The sequence below is a fragment of the Xiphophorus hellerii genome, chromosome 9, assembly GCF_003331165.1.
Source record: "Xiphophorus hellerii strain 12219 chromosome 9, Xiphophorus_hellerii-4.1, whole genome shotgun sequence".
Taxonomy (NCBI): domain Eukaryota; kingdom Metazoa; phylum Chordata; class Actinopteri; order Cyprinodontiformes; family Poeciliidae; genus Xiphophorus; species Xiphophorus hellerii.
In genome coordinates, this window is record NC_045680.1 from 1,724,358 (window position 1) to 1,745,786 (window position 21,429).

The window sequence follows — 21,429 nt, forward strand, 5'->3', positions numbered from 1 at the left end:
TTAAATAATTCTCTTTTTTTCTATAAATTTAACAAAATAAAATATTTTCACAATATTTTCATTGCTTAAAGTATACATATATAGAAGCTTACCAGGGGCATAATTTAAATTTAAACATTTGAAGTGAGACTTCTCTCATTTTGTGGAGACGCTTTCTATTGTGATGGCTTTTTGCTTCCAGAAGGGGGCAGTATTGCACCAGCATCCCAAACCGAAGAGAATATAAAATATGAAGCTAAGTCTCCAGGAAGTATCCAAACCGCAGCATTTATTCCCAACATCAAGGACGACCAGAAGCACAGGTGCATGCTTCAGATGTTTGTAATGTTGTGCTTGTATATAAATAAAAAGGTGCATGGATGCATGTGTGTGAAGTTAAATAGCAGAGATGCTGAAATGACTAAATCTCACTCAGTTGTTATTTTTGCTTCTCTTCTGTAAATCCGTGTTTGCGTCACACTAGAAACACTTTAAAACGCTCAGTGTGGATGAAACACACGGAGGAATCAGGGATGGATGTCTGTGTTCGTTGCCACTGGCAGCCTTGAAGAATCCGACGGCTGCGGGAACGCGCTGTTGTCAGACGGGTGATTTATGTCTGCCGCTGTCCGGATCTTATTAAATGTCACTCAGAGTCACATCTCGCTGTGGCACAGCCACTGCAGTATTATCATTTGGTGTCAAACACCCAGTAGCCGTTCCATCTGTAATCTGCCCAAAAAGCCCATTTAAAGGCCTGACAGGTTCCTATTCACTCAAGGGAGCAGCACATGCTGGACAGAAGAAAAGGCTTTTGATAAGAACATACAATTTATTTTCAGGATTTGTTTTCTTTAATGCCTATTATTTAGCTTTAGCTGATCAGTTATGATAGTAATAATCAGGAGTTGTTTTTTAAGACCTCTTCTTTCAAAAGAGTTTTTTTACTTGTCTACTCAGAGACAGCATGTGTTTCACAGTGTCTGGAACTTTGTTTTCTTTTGTCCCCGACCTTTAGTTTCCTCGTTATAGTCTAAAAAAATGGAAACTGAAGTTAACATACATAATACTGCCCCTTTAATATACTGTTGGTCAAAGTTTAAAAGGTTCATAGTGTCTAAATCTTGGTTAAATTATTTGTTGTATTTGAGGCAACTAAAAAGTGATAACACACAGATAAACTCCTTTACACTTGATGTCTTTAAAAGCATTTGCTTTCATTGCCTAATTAGCTTTCAGATAATATGTGTTAATGTAACTCTCATATCTGCTGAAAAGTCTGAGAAATTAGTAATGTGAATCTAACCCACTGTGAGCCTCACCCCTTATTAGCCTTTCACTAGCAATGCTACGCTCAAGGCCCTTTGCTTCATTAATTATTGATTTTGCAATAACATATTGCATAGTCATAGCAAAATAAATGCATTGCTGTGTTGCAATTTCATCATATTTTTTCTGACAAAACTTGGATTTCATAATCAATACTGCTTTATCTGTAGCGTTCATATTTATAAACTGTATGTGGATCAGCTTAGCTTAAAATATTAATGTTATACAGTTCAATTTCCTTGCACATAGGTGAATCTGATGTAGTGTCAGTATTTTAGTGCTTTTATTATTTTTTAGTGCATTTGATGTGCAGCTGTTTCCTAAAGATCTACAACATTAAAGAAAACGACATCGTTAATCGCATTAGAATGATATATTACACTCATTTCCATTTGCTGCGTTTTCCTCGTTACTAAAAAGGTCACCGAATTAGAAGCTTCCTTCTTGTTTCTCTCTGGGAATTAACATTTAAATGTAAAACCAAACTGTGTTATGTAAAAAAAAAAAAAGGTTACTTTCTGCACTGCTGCACTTTTTGCATCGACTTGTAAGAATAAGTGATGCTGAAGTTGTTTTCCTCTCACTACCTGATTACAAAGATCTAATTTGTAGACATTCTGCTGCCTCCACCTTCGGGCCTTTGGGCTCCATTAACCGCTGAGCTCTGAGAGTCATTAGAGGAGAAAATTAAAATACTCACCATTGCGTTTTTCACAATTAAGCCGGTTGGTTGCCTTGTTATGGAACATAATAACCCTTTGATGTTTGTCTACGGACAAATATCTTGCTGAAAAACTGCAGTCTTGGGTCTTCTGCTCTACATCAAAAAGCTGCTTCATTATGTCGCATTTATGAAACCAAACTCAAAGCAGCTTCAGAAAACAAATACTAAAGCTTTGTGCCTTTTTCTAGTTTCAAAGTCATACACTTTAAAACATTTTAAGATGGTTTTACTTGAAAAGGAAAGTCCACCTGCTGCTTTGAAAATGCAATTTGAGTCAACAAGAAAATTGTTTTGGTTTTAACTCAGAAATTAAAGTTCATGAAGTCGATTTAACGCCAAGAGACATGTTGTCTAAACATTGCTTTTTAAGTTCATTAATCTTGAATTGTGGGTTTTAACTTAAAGCTGCAATTCAAATGATTTCTCTATTATTTTCAAGTTAAAATAACTTATTTTACTGTAGAATAATTAAAATTCTTGTTTCTAATTGCATGAGCAAAATTTCTGATCTTATGATGAATTTTATTTAACATCATAATGAATTTTGCTCAATAACATTTAGTGTGAACAGGACATTAAAATAAACATTTTCCTTAATAACACACAAGAGTCAGATCAATGTAACACACTTCCATCTCAGGATACAAAAACATACCGCTAAGCATTCTGGGAAATAGTCCCTACTCCTGTCTTTTTCTCCTTTCAGTTTTTTTATGTGCAAACCTAAAAACTCTAGTTCATTAAACAATTGGAGGTTTGACAAAAATCTTTCACAAATTCACACATTCAGGTTAAAAATCTAAAACCTGCTAAATTTATTTGGCTTACAGAGCAGAAGAGAGTAGACACAACTAAATGTGGCTGAAATGTTTTACAGTGCATGTCTTTGAAACTCACCTCAGCTGTGTGTGTTACTTACGGTTAATAAACACCGACGCATTCTGAACTTTAATAAGGATTAAAGAAAACCTAAATAAATACTTCAGTTCAGTGTTTGTGACGTGTTGACAGGACAGAGGCAGTGGGCGAGAGGCTGAAACTGATCCCTGAAATCTCTGCTGGAGCCTGAGGAATCTTGGGATTTTCCCTGAGGGGAAAAATATGGTTTTTTTATTGCTCTTTTATTCATTCTTTTGTTTTTTTCTTCCTTCTTGCTTTTTCTTCCCCTTCCGCTGTCGTCGGTTTTACATTCTCCCCGGTGGGGGCGTGCCTTTCATGAGACATGTTAATACGTTCACATGTACCCGTGTATCCTGTTATTGTGTGGGATCACTCTGCTGCACATCATTTCCTGTTTTCCTTTCTTACCAATGCTGCACTGAATTGCAGAACTTAAATGACTCAATAAGCAGAGATTATCAAGGATGCACCTCCTGATCTTTTGCTTTTCATTGATATATCTTTGCAGGCCATGAAAGCAGTTTCCATGGTGACATTGTTGTAAATGGATCATTTTTGTTTACTTTGCAATTTACATATACGGGTAATGTCTGACTATGTCAGGTTTCATGTAATATAGCAATATTAGATGTTTTTATCTGAGATAATCTGAGATTATGGGAATGAGCTTCAATAAATGTCTTTAATCTTCACAGAAAATGCTTAATTTTTAAAAGAATACCAACAAAGAATATGTTCTATATGTCCATCAATACAAGATTAATTATTAAACACCAAATCTTGTGTGGAAAACAAACAATTTAAACTAAATCTTTCATGCAAACTTCAAGTTGTTTGTTTTTTTGCTTCTTTATTTGTTAAACACTGCATCATTGTTGAAGAATGAGCTGCAAAAATAAACCTTGAATAAAGTAATTTCTAAAAAGAAAAAGCTTTTATAATCTTTCAGCCTGCATCCTTTTTTACCCAGCTTGGGAATGAATGTCATATTAGTTTTAAACTTGAATAAAAATGTTAAACATGTAATGTTTATTAAGACTCTTGTCATCTCATTTGGTTTGGTTTAATGTAACAAACATTTAAATAAGATCTTAGATCAGAGATTTAATATAAGACAATTTTCTCAATTGTTTGACATATTTACATAGAAATCAGGATCAATATCTTTAATTTTTACCTAAATCTGTCAATAAGAAAAAGCCAAATTCCTTCTGGAGAAAAGTGGTTTGGTCAAAAGATATAAATAATATTTTGTCTCAATGATAAGAAAAATGTTTAAAGGAGTAGAAATGAGAGTTTCAAAAATAAGAAAACTGTATAAGCTGTCAAATACGGTGTTGGTAGCATCATCTTCGTTAAGCTTCCTTATTCTTTGTGAATTACATGAAGAATAGAAGAATAATTCAATTGTTCAACTTAATTTAAATGCTGGGACAGATTTTAATAAACTCCACAAATTCTGCCAAAAAAAACAGGTTGTAAACTCCAAACAAGTTAATTTATTCCTATAAAAAGCTAGAAAGCATTTCTTCAGACATTACGGGGCTTCGTAGTTAGTCTATAATTATAATTTTGACCCACTGAAATCCTACTTGTTGGTATTTTATCTCCTTTTCTCCAGAATTAACACACTTTATAGTGCATGAAAGAAAAATTAGTTCTGTTTATTCATATACAGGCTTAATTTTGGCATAAATCAATGGTTTCTCCTATTGACAACATGATCAAGTCTGACAGTTTTTGTCCTTAACAGATTTTCCTTTCACTAGAGAAACAATAATTATCATAAAGTGATGAAATTATGACTTCCAGCTGCTGTTCAGGCAATATTTTGACTACAAGCTGAAATTTATTTGCATGACACCATATTCATGCTTCTTTGTTGCGTTTTTGACCCACTGCCTGATGTTATTTCTCCAACTTGTCTAATTTTCCCATGAGAATTTTCAGTTTTATCCTTTTTCAGATTAAGACTTGTTATGCGAGACGTTGGCTCAGAGCTATTTTGGAACAAACTTGCTCAAATGGATAATAATATTCATCTCTGGTGACCCTAAATGTTGTAGACAGCTGCCAGGCATAGCTGGACTCAGAACATTAACACTTTGTCTGATGTGGAAACAAGACCTTCACTGAGAAACACGATCTTTGTAAACCGAGAATCTGAGAGTTAATTAAAGGCTTTCAGTGCTGGGTGAAGTTTCTGTCTGATCCCAGACCAGCAGGACCCGGTCCTTCACATTGCAGCATCTTTTGGCATCGCCTCAGATGCAGCCACTAAGTTTTTGCTCACTAGTTCCCACAATCCCTTCCCCCTTGTTGCCATAGCCAGATTGTGTTTGTGTAGTGCAGGGCGTGGACTGTGTGGTTACTGAGTTGGTGGCTGATTGTATTAGCGAGCAAAGCTGGCGTGGAACATGAAATAATATGACTCATAAACTTCTTCTCTCTCACTCCATCTTTCTTTCTTTTGATCCACCCACCCTGACACCCTACAGAGGCCAAATGATGCGATGCAGGCTCCGCTGCAGAATGAGGCATCAGCTTGCAAGATGATCAAAAATTACAGGAAATGAAGAAATGTACACTCTCAGGCAGCTCCACCCAGTTATTCTTCACACATTAAATCGAACACAGATATCCACTAGAATATGTATTTAAGTAAAATCGTCACATTGCATGAATAATATAAAGTAAAATAATTTTGTTTTGGGAATTTTTACTCTTAAAAGATGCAAATATTAACTGTAGCTTTAATTTTACTTTGATAATGAACCAATCTTCACAAATTTTGGTGTCTTAAAATAGATTATCCTTTTATCTAGGTAACATATTCTCACTGAATTTATTTTAGATGTACACATAAGTTTAATTTTAGTAAATATATTCAGTGATGCAAAAACATCATTTATAATAATAACATTTTATTTATAATCCACTTTACATGTCAATCTCAAAGTGCTACAGAATAAAAATAAAAACATTAAGCAATGTAAAAAAAAATAGAAACTCATGTAAAAATATTAATCATAAAATCTTATATTTATTTACTAAAAAGCACTGCCAAAAATAATTGGGCTGGAATCCATTTGAAATAGGTTTTACTTTTAAATAATATTTAATTACAGTATTTATGAACTTTCAATTATTAATCAGTTCCTTTTTGTCTCTTTGGGATGTAAATACTACAGAACCAGGCCTCTATTCAAAATGGGAAAGACAGGGGAACATGCCATGTAGGTAATTAAGATGTATTTCGACCTTCATAAGTGACGACAAGGCTACCAGAAAATAGCTTTTCATTTTAATTTACCCATATCTACAATCGGAGCATTAATCAAAATGAGCAACTGTAATTGTGACACTGCAAAAAAACTAAATCTTACCAATTAATTGTGGTCTAGTTTCTAATGCAAATGTCTCATTACACTCAAAAAAAGACAACAGTAAATTGCAAGTAATTTTTCAGCAAGATAAAGGAGCAATTTTTAAGTCAATAATTCCATACTATTGACGAAAACGTACTAATTTCATTGGCAAATTATTTCACTTGTAACAAAATATTTTTCCCACGTTATAAGTGAAAAAATACGACAGTAGAACTAATACTTTTTTCATCAATATTAAGGAATTATTTAATTATTATCAGCTGAAAAATTACCTGTAAGTTAGTTTTGCCTTATTTTAGTTGTACTTCACACCGAACGCGTTTTGCGCGTCAAAAACTCGTCCAACGCTTCAGGTTCGACGCGTGTGCACTTTGAAGTCAGATGCTTGACATTTTTCTCCCAGACGCGCGTTGGACGTGTCAAAATCGCTCTTGCCGGACGTTGAGAGGAGACTCCTTGGCATACGTGTCCTTCAACCTCTTCCACAGTCTCCTGCATATTTTGTCTATATAAATAAGTTTGTTTAAAGTTCATAGACCCAACGTTGGATTTGGGTAGCTCAAATGTGGGGAAAATATTTCCAAGTAGTAAAAGTTATAACTTATCGTCTTCCAATCAAGGTCCTTTCTTTTCCTGACCCTGTAGTCATAACTTGATTAGGACGTTGATTATAGGACGAGAGTAAACAGTGACAATTCGTGTTTTTTTTTCTGAGATCACGTTGGAAAATGCACTAGTATGGGCTGGTTGACGGCCATAAAATAAGTTCAGATTTTTCAACTTCAGCATCGGATGCGCTTGATGCGTCCAACGCTTGAAATGCTTCAACTCGCGCAGCGCTTGACGCGGATCCACATAGACTATAAACGCAAACCAGACGCGCCGATGCTCAAAACCTGTTTGGTGTGAACGGATATTTGCATTAGAAACTAGACAAAAATACGCTGTGAATCTTACCATCTGGGAGGTAAAAATAAAACATCTGAAGAACTGGTGTTCTGTAATATATGTTGATTAAATTTAAGTCCTGAACAGAACTGTATCGCATGGTTTGGATTGTGCATTTGGATAAACATTAGCAGCACACAGAAAATCTGTCGGGGTTCTGCACATGATAGATGAACTAAATTCTCACAATACATAAATTTTTTATGATTTCTCCTCCTGGATAATTTAATTTGTGACTCATTTTACAGCTAACAGAGTTTAGCATTGCTCAGGTTTTGAAAACACATCCATCCTCACAATTCGACTTCTGAGAAAAAGATTATTCTGCCCTGAATGTGAGTGTGACTCATCCGTTCAGTAGCAGTGGTTTTAATGTTTCTACATGAACTTTCTAGATAAAAACGTCTGTGTTTCCTCCCAGATGTTGATACCTGCATTCCTTTTCACAAGTCTCCGTCATGTGAATTGTTCCATTTTAGGAAAACAAAGTTGCCTTGAAATTAAAGCTTATGCCAGTTTCAGATCAAAGGCCAGGAGGAGAAAATCAGTGGTTACAGTAATGGTTGGTGCAAGTTTCCAGAAACGGTGTTTGATGTGATGGAACAAGTTGTATATTTTGTGCATAAAGTGAATCGTCATGTGCTTCACGAGTTAGTGTGTTAGAACCGGGGCAGTGAAGCAACACATGCACAGCTAAACTGTAGCAGGAAGACATGCATGTTTATCTCAAATTGTGTGTGTGTGTGTGTGTGTGTAGTTATGCAGGTCACGTTGTTGGCAGCACTTTGAAATCCCAGAAGGAGAATCCAGAGATGTCTATACGCCACACAGATCCTGCCCTCAAGGAGGTGAAACAAAGGCTGGAGCGGCTAACGCAGGTAAAACGACACTGAAATCAGATTTAACTCACATATTAAAGCAGATTTTTGCATTTCCAGTTTCCCACTTTATGGTGTAATTATAATATATGTTGCACAGATGAATCATATCGTCATGTGAACCCATAAATTGACACACTAATGACTGATTATTTATGCCAGGATTTGAAAGACAAGCAGAAATGAAGAGGAAAACCTACACACACAAATACACTGGAAAAATAGAAAAACTGCTTTGTGTACTTTCTAGTCCAAATATCTTATTGCATTGGAGTCACAATCAATATTGTGATTGATCATTTATGGCAGAATTTGAAAAAATAGAATATAAAAAGCCCAAGAATGAAAAAGTTATCTGATTCTTTATACACACAAAATCTTACCAAGTATTTCTGTCTAGTTTTAGTGCAAATATCTTCTTACATAGGACATAAGACAAAACTAACTTACAAGTAAGTTTTCAGCAAAATGTAGGAGCTTCTTATAAGTAAATAATTTATTAATATTGTGTCAGAAAAGGTACTAGTTCACTGGCAGATTATTTTATTTATAAGAAAACATTTTCCCCATGTTATGAGTGAAATAATCTGCCAGTACTTTTTTATTAAAAAGTATTATTTACTTAAAAAACGTTCCTATATTTTGCTAAAAAGTTACTTGTAAGTTAGTTTTGTTTTATTTCCAATGTATTAAAATATTTGCACTAGAAACTAGACAGAAATATTTGGTAAGGTTTCGTGTTTTTGCTGTGTATGGATAAAGAACCTGACATTTTCATTTTTTTTAATATCCTATTTTTCAAATTCTGGCATAAATAATTAATGATTAGTGTGACTCATTGTGACTCCAATGTAACAAGATATTTGGAATAGAAACTACACAAAACAGATGTTGGGTTTTTGCAGTGCATTTAAGTATGTAGGTTTTCTTTTTAAACATTGCACTTAAAATAGTTATTTTAAAAAAAGAAAAAACTGAGAAATATGTTCACCATTAAGTGGAAGAAGTGGGAAAATCAAATTTTTTCTGAGTTAGAAACAGGAAAGATGTGCAGAAATATGAGCTGCACGTTTCACGAGGCCCAGATAGTGAAGGCTGAGCTGAGCGGGTCAGTAAGGGGAAGGAAAAGTGGTGAAACGGTGGAGAAGTGCAGTTAAAGCACAGGAGGAACTGAACCATGAAGTGGTGGAAAACAGCGACTGCTCTAATGAATGAGGTTTTCTTTTACGTCATATGAGTGTTGGGGTGTGTGTGTGTTGCTTATCCGTGGATCCCACAGCACCAGAGTTAGTGTTAATTGAACTCTTTCAGTTATTTCAGCAAGTGACTAAATAATTCTAAGACTTGAAATAGTTAAAGCTTCTCAATTTCTTTTTTAAACATTGGAATAATTGCTCGTCTGCTTTGTGATGGTTGTGTCCTTCTTTTATTTGATGATTTATTAAATTTTTTTTTATGGACCACTTTTTTTTGTCTCCAAATAAAGATTTTCTGTCTTGTTGAAACAACTGAAAGAGTTAAATTAACGCCAATTCTGAGATGGACCAAATCGACTTGTCACAGCGTTGATTTAACTCTGCTGAATTATGCTCACTGCAAAAACACAGAATTTTACCAAGTACTTTTGCTAGTGTAAATATATGAGCATTCTTTGAATAAGACAAAACTAACTGAACAGTAACTTTTCAGCAGCATAAATAAGCTTGTTTTAAGTCAGTAATTCTTGAATATACATCAGTTCGCCTGCAATTTTTTTCACTTATAACAAGACATTTTTAACTCTTCTAAGTGAAAGAAATTAGCCAATGGAAATAGTACTTTTTTCAAATCTATGTTGACATTTTAACGGTGAATTTGACATTTGCAATGACTGAAAAAGTGCGGGGAACAGAGGGCACAAATACAGGAAGAGTCCTTTATGTATTAAATCGAGATAATAGAAAGCTGACCAAAAGATAAAATAAAATGAGCAGCATTGAGGCCAGGGCGGATACAGCCCGCTCATGCTGTTGCTTATTTCAAAGGTACTAAAATACTGTACTTGCACTGGAAACTTCACACAAAATCTTACCAAGTAAATTCCTTAATATTGCTGAAAAAGTTCTTGTTTCATTGCCAGATTATTTAACTTATAACAAGACATTTTTCCCCTGTTATAAGTTAATTTATCTGCCAACGGAACAAGTACTTTTTCATTAATATTAGGGAATTATTTACATAAAACAAGTCTCTATATCTTGCTGAAAAGTTACTTTTAAGTTAGTTTGTCTTACTTCAACTGTACGAAAATATTTGCACTGGAAATTAGACCGTTTTTGGTTAGATTTTGTGTTTTTGCAGTGCTGCCAGTGGAGGCAGGGTGATGCTTTAGGAAATCTTCTGCTGGGATCAATATGAAAGTTACTTTGACACAAATCACCAACCGAAGAATTGTTGCAGGCCGTGTTCATCGGCTCATGGAGGGAAATTTCTGTGAGGGTTGCAACCTCTCTCAACGCTACAATCTATCCACAAAGCAGATATGGTTCAGGAAAAATTTAAAGGGCACATCAATAAATTTGAGATGTTGTCAAATTTCCCAGATCTCAGTCCAGTTGAGTGTCTGTGATGTGCTGAACAAACAAGTCTGATCAATAGAGGCCCCACCTCACAACCTGCAGGAGTTAAAGGAAATGCTGCCAGCGTCTCGGTGCCAGATGTCGAAGCAAACCTTCAGGATGGAGTCGGATCTGAGCCCCGACATGTCGGCGGCGTCTTGGTAACGTTTGGCAGGTGATCATAATGTTGCGCCTGATTGACATGTGGCGAGCTGTCAAATCAATGCTTAATGAGAATTGAGTTTCAACCAGCAGAAAATCCCTGAATATGTATCTTCAGCTTTATTTCCTGTTCTGGGGAGTCTTTCTCTTTTTTAAATTTTTTGGCAGCTGCATTTGAGGCAGATCTGCAAACCCAGCAGATGCATCGCCTGAAGTGTCTCCAGATCTGCAGAGTCACAAATATAAGCTGCAGTTTTAGATATTTTAGATATTTTATGCATAAAAAATACACTTTCAGCCAGAGACTCATTTTGCCAAAGTGCACCATAGAGCGCCATCAGGCCTGTTGCCATCAGGCTTTATAATGCCCAAGTCTGTGCTATTTGATTAAAATTTTTTCTGTGCTCCTTTATAGGTTATTTATTGGTTAATGTATTGCATATATATATATATATATATATATATATATATATATATTACAAACTTTGTATTTATTACCTAAGCAATTTCCCCTTGGGGATCAATAAAGTATATTCACCAAATTTCCGATCTCAGGCAAATTAGAATCAGTGTGCAGCACTGCTGATAAATTGTAATCAATATTGTCATAGTCCTTAGCAATATTATTGCATTTCATGTTTTTCTGATATATTGCATCCGTGGAGGAAAAAGGTCCAGAAATTCAATTTTATGTTGGTTTATTAGCTAAAATAAAGATATTGAAAGACAAAACACTTGGTTTCATGATATCAGAAAACATAATGAGAACAGAAACTTTACCAGAAAGTGACAATAAAAATGATAAAGTTTGGCTTTAAAATTAAAGTCAGACAGTGCATGTGGCCTCTTAGGGAAATATTATGGCAATTAATAACTCCTCATTTGATTCTCAATATTTATTCTGTTGGCTGTATCTAGAATTTTATTTATGTCTTGTCGTAATTGGATGCATTTTAAAGTATAAAAAAAGATAAGGCAATGTCACCTTAGATGTTAAGCTTGCCATGATATATTTGCTGCTATCAGTCATTATGAAGATAACTGTGTGATAAGTTATCTCGTCTTTAGTTCCAGGTCAGCAAGATTCACTTTGTGACTCCTGAATGTCATTCAGATCTTCAACTTAACACATTAAGCTCAATTTCAAAGCAGGGGAATTGATCAGTCAGTCATAAAAGTAATCAATGTTATTAATAGAAGGATTATTTTCACGTCGAACATGTTTAGGACTGTAATTGAAAATGATGGGACAGCGTAGGCTGAGTCTCTTTCCTCTGCTTTTGAAGCTCTTCCTGTTTTCCCTCTAATCTTGTTGCTAGGTCCATTAATCATGCTGCATTTAACATGTGTAACTGCTAAGTCAGCACTTACAGGGTGCATTTGTGGTTTGCAGTGGTTTTGCCATAAACATAAAAATGCACGCTGCACACGCACCACATAATCATTTATGCACGAGATTTCTAGGGCTCATTAATTCAACGCAAGTGGTCATTTTTATTTTGGAGAACATTTAATCTTATGTAAATATTCTTGCGTGAAGCATTAACTTTTTCTTTTTTTGTAAAAATAATAAAAGTTCAGTTTTGTTTGTTGTAACAGGTCACAACATGGGACTGAAAAAACTATTTTACACCTTTAAAGGGTGTTTTCTTAGGGGACATGGAGGAATATTTCTTTCTTCTGCGTTATCTTGCAATTGCTTGGTTTCAGACACCCGACCCGGATGAGGCGCAAAATTCAGATGGGGGTCAGGAAGTGGATTTTTCCGGTTCAAAACGGAGCAAAATGGATCACAGCGAGTGCGGTACTGCCCTAAATGGGCCGGTACAGACAAGGTATCTCGAAAAAATATGCATATATTTAGGGTACGATCCATATTATCTCTGTAAAAAAGACTTGTCATATAAAGTTAAAGATTTACCCGGCGTAGAAGTGATGGACATAAATAACTATCTGGAGCTCCTCATATTATACAATATATATATTATTACAGTATATGAAAGAAAGCTTTCAAAAGCCTGGAGCACACAATCATTTAGTTTCAGGTTGGGTCAAACATTTAGGATCAAAAGACGCATTAAATGGCTGTCGACTTGTTTCTGCCAGGTGAGCAGTGATAGTCTATGATAACGATGCTATCGCTAACAACAAGCTAACCCATGTTATTTCTATGTGCTTGGATCTCCTGGTACATAATTTATTTAGCTTCTGTAAACCCAAAATCATGCTGGAGTTGTGTGTTAATGTTGAGTCGTACTGCATTTCTGCAATGTAGGTCAAACATTCTCAGCAATCTACAGAAATCAAATTAAAAACATGGTTCATTTGAATGCTTGTCTTTCTAAGTAACTAATAAAATATCTGAAAATGCAATTTAAACGATGCAATCGCAAACTCTGGCATTGTTAGTTTCCTCACCTCCGGTTTTTAGCTGTAGATTGTTGACCCACTTTTCCCACCTTTTGTCAGTAAGTTTGTTTTTTTAAATTAACCAATAAAGTCAGTTTTGATTGTGTCTTTTTTGTGTTGGTGGTCTGAATGGATCACAAATGTGCGGTTCCATCTCCGCCTTACACAAACAAACGTAAACATGCAGTGAATAAATCAAGTTAAAATCAGTTTTTTGCATCAAAGAGAGTGAAATTTTAAATTGACATTTGTGACTGTATGCAAAATAGACCAGGGTGTACATAACACAAACATTTTGTGAGGTAACGCAAAAGAAAAATGTTTCCACATGTTCCCTAGGGGCCTCCGGATTATCTGCTCCACTTTTTGTAAACAGAAAATTAAATGTGTACTTTAATGATCTTTCATTGTCATTTAGAAGTTTAGTGTTGCATTATTATGCTTACTGGCACAGCGGCATATTTTTAAAGGTTGCTATTTGTCTGAAGTACAAGTTAATGCATGCCATTCATTAATTATCATTCCTGTCTGTCATTTGCCATTTATATACTCCCACAACAAGGATGAGAGATGGCTGAAAATATGAAACAGGAGAAAGAAGCATCTTTGGAATTTTAATCATTTCAGGAACCATGTTTCACAGATTTCTTTTTTTCCTGTTTCTGGTTTGCATCATGTGTAATAAAGTTTGATAAAAGCTTCTTTATCTACTGGGATTTTATTAGTGTATTCAGTCATTTACAGCACCAATCAGGATTTGTACGTACATGCTCAGCCAATGAAGATAAGCCTAATGAATCCAGAGGGAGCAGATTTTTGCTTTAACAAAGTGACAGTAGATGACAGGATGGGCCAGGGTGACTCATTAAAATATTTTCATTTCACTGTTGTCACTTGTTCCCTTCTGACCTTATGAACCAGTTTGTATCACATTACAGTAATGCAATTTCTTCTTTTATTCAGGAAATAGATGATTTAGAGGGCAAGTAAACACAAATAGTGTTAAAATAGAGATTTAGTTGCATCTCTTCCGGTTACAGCTCACTCACCGGATTGTTAACATTTATTACTGACCTGCTATGAAAGTACTGCCGTGTTTTGTTTTCTGATTTAGCAAAACTCAATTTTATCTGATAAATCTATAAATAATAACCTCCAAAAACTTGAGTTTGTAAATGTTTATAAAACACATAGAATAAATTGTAAAAATTTAAAAAGCTTGAAAATATTACACTGAGTATTGATTATCTACTGTATATGATTTGTTTCACTTACTGAGTAAAATTTAATTGTCAGTAATGTTCTAATTTATTGAAAATATTGTGATGAATACTGTGATGCAAAGCTCTTTTTATGTCTTATGCAAAAACAAGAAAATATCTTGTTATTGTAATATAACGAAAGATTTCGTAAAGAAAATATCAAATTATTTGCGAATAATTGAACCACAGAACTTTGTTCTTAGTTTCCATACATCAGTTTTTTTGGCTTTGTGTTAATAAAGAACATAAAGTTATAGTATAATAACAACACCTTTTACTAGGTAAATTCTTAGATTAAGTTATTTTTCAGGGTTTAGAGAAATTTTAAACTGCTAAATAGCTAAATGCATATTATTTACATTTTGTCATCCTTTTTACTTTTTTGTTTCCTTAAAGCAAAACTGCCTAAATTCTGTTTAAATTTTACAATAGTAGCAACTCAGTTTAAAGATTTAGCAATTTACTTTTGTGAAAAAAAAACGCACAAAAAAAACATTGAAACTTAAAACAAGTCTTTTAAATCACGTGTAGTAAAGTTAATGATTTTGTCTTCAGTTTGATTATGTGAAGCACAGAATGTGTGTCGTAGTTTCTGTGGTTGCACTGGTAAATAAACAGCTGGTGCAGCAACCGTAGAGCAGATGTTGTACACTGCAAAACATCTGAGCCACATGTAGTTGTCTTTAAGTCAAATAAATTGAACAAGTTTTAGATTTTGAACCTAAATGTGTGAGTTTGTGAAAGATAAACTTACAGCAGGAAGTTGTTAACTTTTTATTGATTTTTGTCAAACCTTTAAAAGTTGATTAAACTAGAGTTTTTAGCTTATCACTTAAACTGACAGGAGTGGGAACTATTTCCCAGAATGCTTAGCGGCATGGTTTTATATCCTGAGATGGAAGTGCGTTACATTGGTATGACTTGTGTTTTATTAAGGAAAATGTTTATTTTAATGTCCTGTTCACACTAAATGTTATTGAGCCAAATTCATTGTGATGTTAAATAAAATTCATTATCAGATCAGAAATTTTGTTCATGCAATTTGAAACAAGAATTGAAATGATTCTAAAGTAAAATAAGTTATTTTAACTTGATAATGTAAGTAAAAATAATTCTTTGGTTTAAATTTAAGTAAAAACTCACAATCCAAGATTAATGAACTTAAAAAACAATGTTTTGGACAACTTGTCTGTTGTTGTTAAATCAGCTTCATGAACTTTAGTTTCTGAGTTAAAACCAAAACAGTTTTCTTGTTGACATTTTTCAAGGCAGCAGGTGGACTTTCATTTTCAAGTTAAACCGCCTTCAAATGTTTTACAGTGTATATTCATTTATTGTAGCCTCTGGACATTTTTGCTTGGGATTCCAATAAGAAGGGGATGATAGTCAAATCTGCACTTTTTCCACATGACTAAGAGGACACTCGTGCTGGAGACGGGGTGTAATGTGTTCTTGGGGATTTTGGGATCTCATTGAGCGTAATGAAATAACGGTGAATCACTCCACACTCTGTCACTCCATCTCTGGGTTTTCCCTCGGATCTTGGCTCATGGTGTTTCCACAGCTGCTTAACGCCTCTGTTTGCATCTCTTTTTATGTGTTCAGAAATAATAATGTTAAGTTCAGACCATAATAAGAGCTGGTTATACTTGTCCTGCTTCCAAAAAGAACTAAGACAAGTTTGAAACGTATATTTTACTGACGTGCTGAATTAAAAAGCATGTGCGCTACATTTATATTTTATATTTTACCCATCTCCACAGTGTTTTCTCCCAGGGCAGAGTTAACACAAGCTGCTGTCTCCTAGTTTTATTCCTATTTATATTATTTTGCCCGATTTCACCAGTTTTGTTGCACTGGTTTAATGTAAGTTAAAGACATTAATATTGGGTCATTTGCTCTTTTTATACCTCCCCTCTGTATAATTGTCATTGATCCATCAGAAATTTAGATGGTTCTTGCTATGTGTGGTTAAAAATCTAAAAATAATTACAGCTTTAGAAAAAGTTAAGAGCCCACTGCACATTGAAAACCTGCTGCTTATTCCACCAAATGTTATTTTCTGAACTCTTCCTGAGTTAAAACATTGGTACTGTTGTTTTTAAGTGAACATAAACTTGTTTTCTTTGCAGTATTTGTGCTCTGAAACCACAGCATCTCTTTAGTTATTTTGACCATTTCTCATTTTCTGCAAATAAATACAAAAGTTTTGCTTGGAATTTCGTGGACAAGTTGTCAGTAGTTCATACAATAAAAGAACAATATTCATTTTACTCAAACATATATTTATAAAAAGTAAAATCAGAGAAACTGATCATTTTAAGTGGTTTCTTAATTTTTTCCAGGCCTGTGTATGCTCTGGCATACATGCTTCTTTTGATTCTGGATAAATTACAGGTTAAATTTAGACCAAAGTTGCCAAAGGGGTTGTATATACTCAGAGTTTAAATCAACTAAATCATTAAATTCAGCAAAAATGTGATCAAAATTTATCAATTGAGCTTTTTAGAGATTCTGAGACATTTAAAAATAGTGAAACACAGAGTCCCAGTCTGATGTTTAGTTTAAACCACAGTCATGTTTGTGACTCCGGTGAATTTGATGGGCAATAATATAAAACACTAAAGGTTATTAGCACAAAACATTAAGCATTACACATTGTCAACTTTCTAAAATAACAGAATAAACCATTTTTGCCAAGATTTTTTTTTGCCTGAGTATGTTTTGGTAAAAAATTACCTAGGCCATTATTTTAATAAGCTAGTGATGCACTACTTTAGTATTTTAAGTGTGTTTCTCTTATCAAAGACATTGAGAATCATCTATTTCCTGTTTGTCTTATTAATGACGGATAATTGAGGTGTTTCTTTTTCTTTTTGGAGAATTTTATTTCTCCAGTAATCTTGTTCTCAACACCCAGCAAGAGTTTCAGTATCTTATTTCGCTCCCCAGCTTACAAACTTTTAAATGCGGAGCCGTTTGATGAAGTGCTAAGCTAGCAGGTTTACTCCATTTTAATATAGCTTGTTGATGCAATGCTGTTTCAGTTAATCATCAATGCAGAACATTAAGAAATGCCTCGGGGATTAGATTGAGACATTTAGAACATTTATAGTGTGAATTTAAAATATTTCAAAGCATTTTTCTATTACTAATCTTTGTTACTAGTAGCTACAGAAAATCTTAGCATTATATGAGATTCAATGCGAATCTAAGGCAGGATCAACATTTGAGGTCCTGTTTGAACTATAAATGTTTTTGCAGGCTTACTTCACCCAGGTGCTCTGCAGATTTGTAAATCAGACTTATTTAATTTCTACTTGCAAAGGAGCTGTTGGTGGATCTCGGCTGGGCAAGCAGAGAAAGAGGAAGAGGGGAGGCAGAGGACGGAGGGAGTGCCCTGACAGATGGAAGCGGTGGAAACGATTGTGATGATGAGGATGGCTGTGGAGCATCTGGTGAGGAGAGCGGTGAGTCACATGTGCAGACAAACATACAGACATGCATGTGGGAAGAGAGGAATAAACAATGGCAAACACGCGCCCACACAGGAACACCCCTGTGGACCCAGACGTGGTGCAAATACATTTCCTGTTCATGCACCACTCAAACACAGTCTATTCACATATACTTACATAATTAGCTCATTAATACACAGACATATGGTTCATTGGCCTGTAGATTTGAATATGCTGCAGCCTTTACATATTTTGTGCCAGCAGGGAAAATGCTCAGAGTTAGATTCGCTCCCGCTCCTTCACTTCCTCCATCTCTCTTTCTGCAGTTTATTTCTGTATGAGTTTGGATAAATGATGAACGAACAACCAGGTTGCCCCAGCGATACAAATGTAATAATAAACAGTGATTATTCATTTTCTTTTGGTTTATTCATGGTGTGTGAGCATATACATAAAACATGGATGTCATAGGGAGATCTGGAGATCCAGGGAACCCCTCTGAGCTTTGATGCAATTCCACAAAGGGAGCACAGCTAAAATCCTGGAATAATTTAAATGGTTGATGAGAAAATTATGCTCTGTATCAATGCTCAAATGTAATTTTTCACTTCTTGAACCCATATTCACATTAAAAATGAAACTGAGAGCAGAGCAGATTCAGAGTTTGTATTGGACTAATCAATGAAATGAATGTATTATTGATTAATTCAGCTTTTTGAAGGTATGAATTAAAGAAACTTGGCTATTTAGTTCAGGTGGTTTAGCAGTAAGTGATGCCAGATGATTCTCAGGGATGTCATAAGAGGATCACGGGTTCCCCGCCGTTACCCTGCACCCTCCTGGACAGGAATGAATTATTCCGGGGCGTGCTGTGGTGGCGCAGGGGGTTAGCACGCCCCACGTTTGGAGGCCCTAGTCCTCGACGCGGACGTCGCGGGTTCGACTCCCGGTCCCGACGACCTTTACCGCATGTCTTCCCCCCTCTCCTCACCCTCTTTCCTGTCTGCCTACTGTGGAAAAAATACGAGCCACTAGCGCCGCAAAAACTCTTCGGAGGAAAAAAAAAGAAAAAGGAATGAATTATTCCAGATTCTGGACCGTTCAGGATCCTGTGGGTGATGAAGCAGAGGTTAAATTTAGAGAAGTCAGGGATAGAGACTGAACTGCGTCCAAAACAAGTGAAATATCTGAACAAAAATAATAACACTTTTGAAGACTGCGTTAAAAAGCTAAATCCTGCAGAATTTTTACATTCTCCTGAACAGAAACTGTAACCATTTCTCCACAGTGCTTGATATTTTGGAATAATGTTGTTCAAGAATTATGTGCTGTGGTCTTTATAGGGATGCCACAGCAGAAATTGATTATGTGGAAGTTTTTATATACCTATCATTTACTTTTACTTTTACTTTTCATGCTGGCAAATATTTTGGTAGGTAAGAAACTGAGTGGAAACTCTGCAAATGAGATGGATAAAGTCAGTGAAGCGGACACTAAAGTAATGCTGTCCTTTTTGTTATGAATAAAACTCAAATTAAATCAGTAAAATAAAAATAGAACTAACACATAAGTTCAAAACCAAAGCCATAAAAAAGGCATGGCAAACAACAGAAAATTCTTGATTTCGCAGCTTTAGAAATTAGATAATCAGAATGTTGTACATTAAAAATTGCTGCAATTTTAATAACCCTTCAGAGAAATCAAGAAGAAAAATTTTCAGGAAAGCAAGTTCAAAGTTTGGTCGCTCTGACCTGCTGTGCAGCAAAGTCAGGAGACATAAAATGCATCGCTCTGGAGTTTAGAGGGGCCACATAAAAAGCTGCGGTGGGCCAGATTTGGCCCTCGGGTCTCGAGTTTGACATATACGCCCTAACTGTTTGCAAAAAGGGCATTACTGCCACTTTCAGGAATACAAAGTGAACGTTTCGTTATGGTACACAAACTTCTGCAGTAACTAGATGTAGTTAAATGAAAGGGTAGATTTTCTACTAATTTGCTGAATAACAGCATCTTGAGCATCTGGATAGAGGTGAAGTCACAGTGGTTTGTTACTCGGGTATTTGGAGAAAACCTTTCATGTCGCTTCATTATCCTAATAGCATCACTTGTTTATGTTTTCTGGAAGAGGTGGCACAACTGAATAGAACAGAAGTTTGATGGTCTGAGATCAAAAGCTGTATTTTGCTGCACCACCTAATTACCTGTGACCAGAGGCCTTGTCTTGCTCATTGTTACCACAACCTGGCGGTGTCCTTTCTGCTCCCTGAGGCAGCGTGTAACCGGGTTAAAGGTCACCGGTGCATTCATCATTCCTGCGATGTCCTTGTCGTTCGTGAATATGTTCTTGTGGAGCGGAGTAAACCTCGAGTGAAGCTTACTGCTCCTGCATGACTCTGCAGCGAGGGCCAGTGGTTTGCAGTTGCTGGGATGCAGACCGAAGCAAAGCAAGAGGATATTTTTTTTAGTGAGCTGGTGAAAAAAATGCAGAAGGCTATGATAACTGAATGTGTTTTCAGATTGGGCTGGGTTTTATTTTCAACATGACTGTATGTGCTGCCTTATTTATGTCTTAACATGTTTGAACTATGTGAGTTCATAATTTTGTGGTTTACAGTATTTCTGTGCCCATAAGGTGTTGACATTCTGTGGATGTATTAAATAATCTAAATCATGGTTATTTTACTGCTTGGATAGAAAAGTACAGCCTCTAAAATAGGGTTAGGGTGGAGTTGCGGTTATTCTGTTATTAGCTATGACTGATGTAATAAAACATAAAAATTTGTTGGCCTTTTAAATTTTTTTGTGCTATGCTTAGTAAATGTTGCATTTAATTTATTTAAAAAGTTACGTTTTAGAGTTGAAACCAGATTCATTCAAGGCTTCATTGTCCAACACATTTTAGATGTATTGTTATAATCACACAGTTCATGTTGCCCATTGTGAAAATTTGCTTTCATATGCGCAGCAGGATAATTTCTCAGCTATTCCCTTTTACAATAAATTCAGTTTAAAGCAGCTCTTCACAACTCATTTGCGTTTAAATGCTTGTTTTCCGACTGTGCATCCCGCCGTCGTTTAGCGGCTCTTAAAGTGAGGCATTTGTTGCTACATTTGTCAGAGATTTTCCACTGACCTTGTTGTGTCACATCTGTGGAAACTCATTCCTCTTGCTGAGATGGATCTGGTTCATTGGTTATTTGCAGGGGGAAATTGCTGGCGATGATTTACCGAGCTTGTGTCTGCATATTAGGATCACGTTTCTTGAACTTTTGTCAGTTCTTGAAGACAGAATCACAGTAAAGAGTGACAGAGAGGAATTTTCTCTATTTCTCCCTCCTTGCTGGCTATTTGCATATAAACAAGCTCCTTGTTCACTGAAAGTAAAGTGGTGACA

General features: G+C 35.4%; 1 protein-coding gene across 1 annotated transcript in view; it reads left to right on the plus strand.

The window, feature by feature from the left end:
- Positions 1-21,429, plus strand: part of LOC116726499 (glypican-5-like) — a 59,212-nt gene that overhangs the window by 20,923 nt on the left and 16,860 nt on the right. The window contains exons 8-9 of the mRNA XM_032573260.1: positions 8,027-8,147; positions 17,906-18,047. Coding sequence (XP_032429151.1) covers positions 8,027-8,147; positions 17,906-18,047 — 263 coding nt within the window. The remainder of the gene's footprint in view (positions 1-8,026; positions 8,148-17,905; positions 18,048-21,429) is intronic.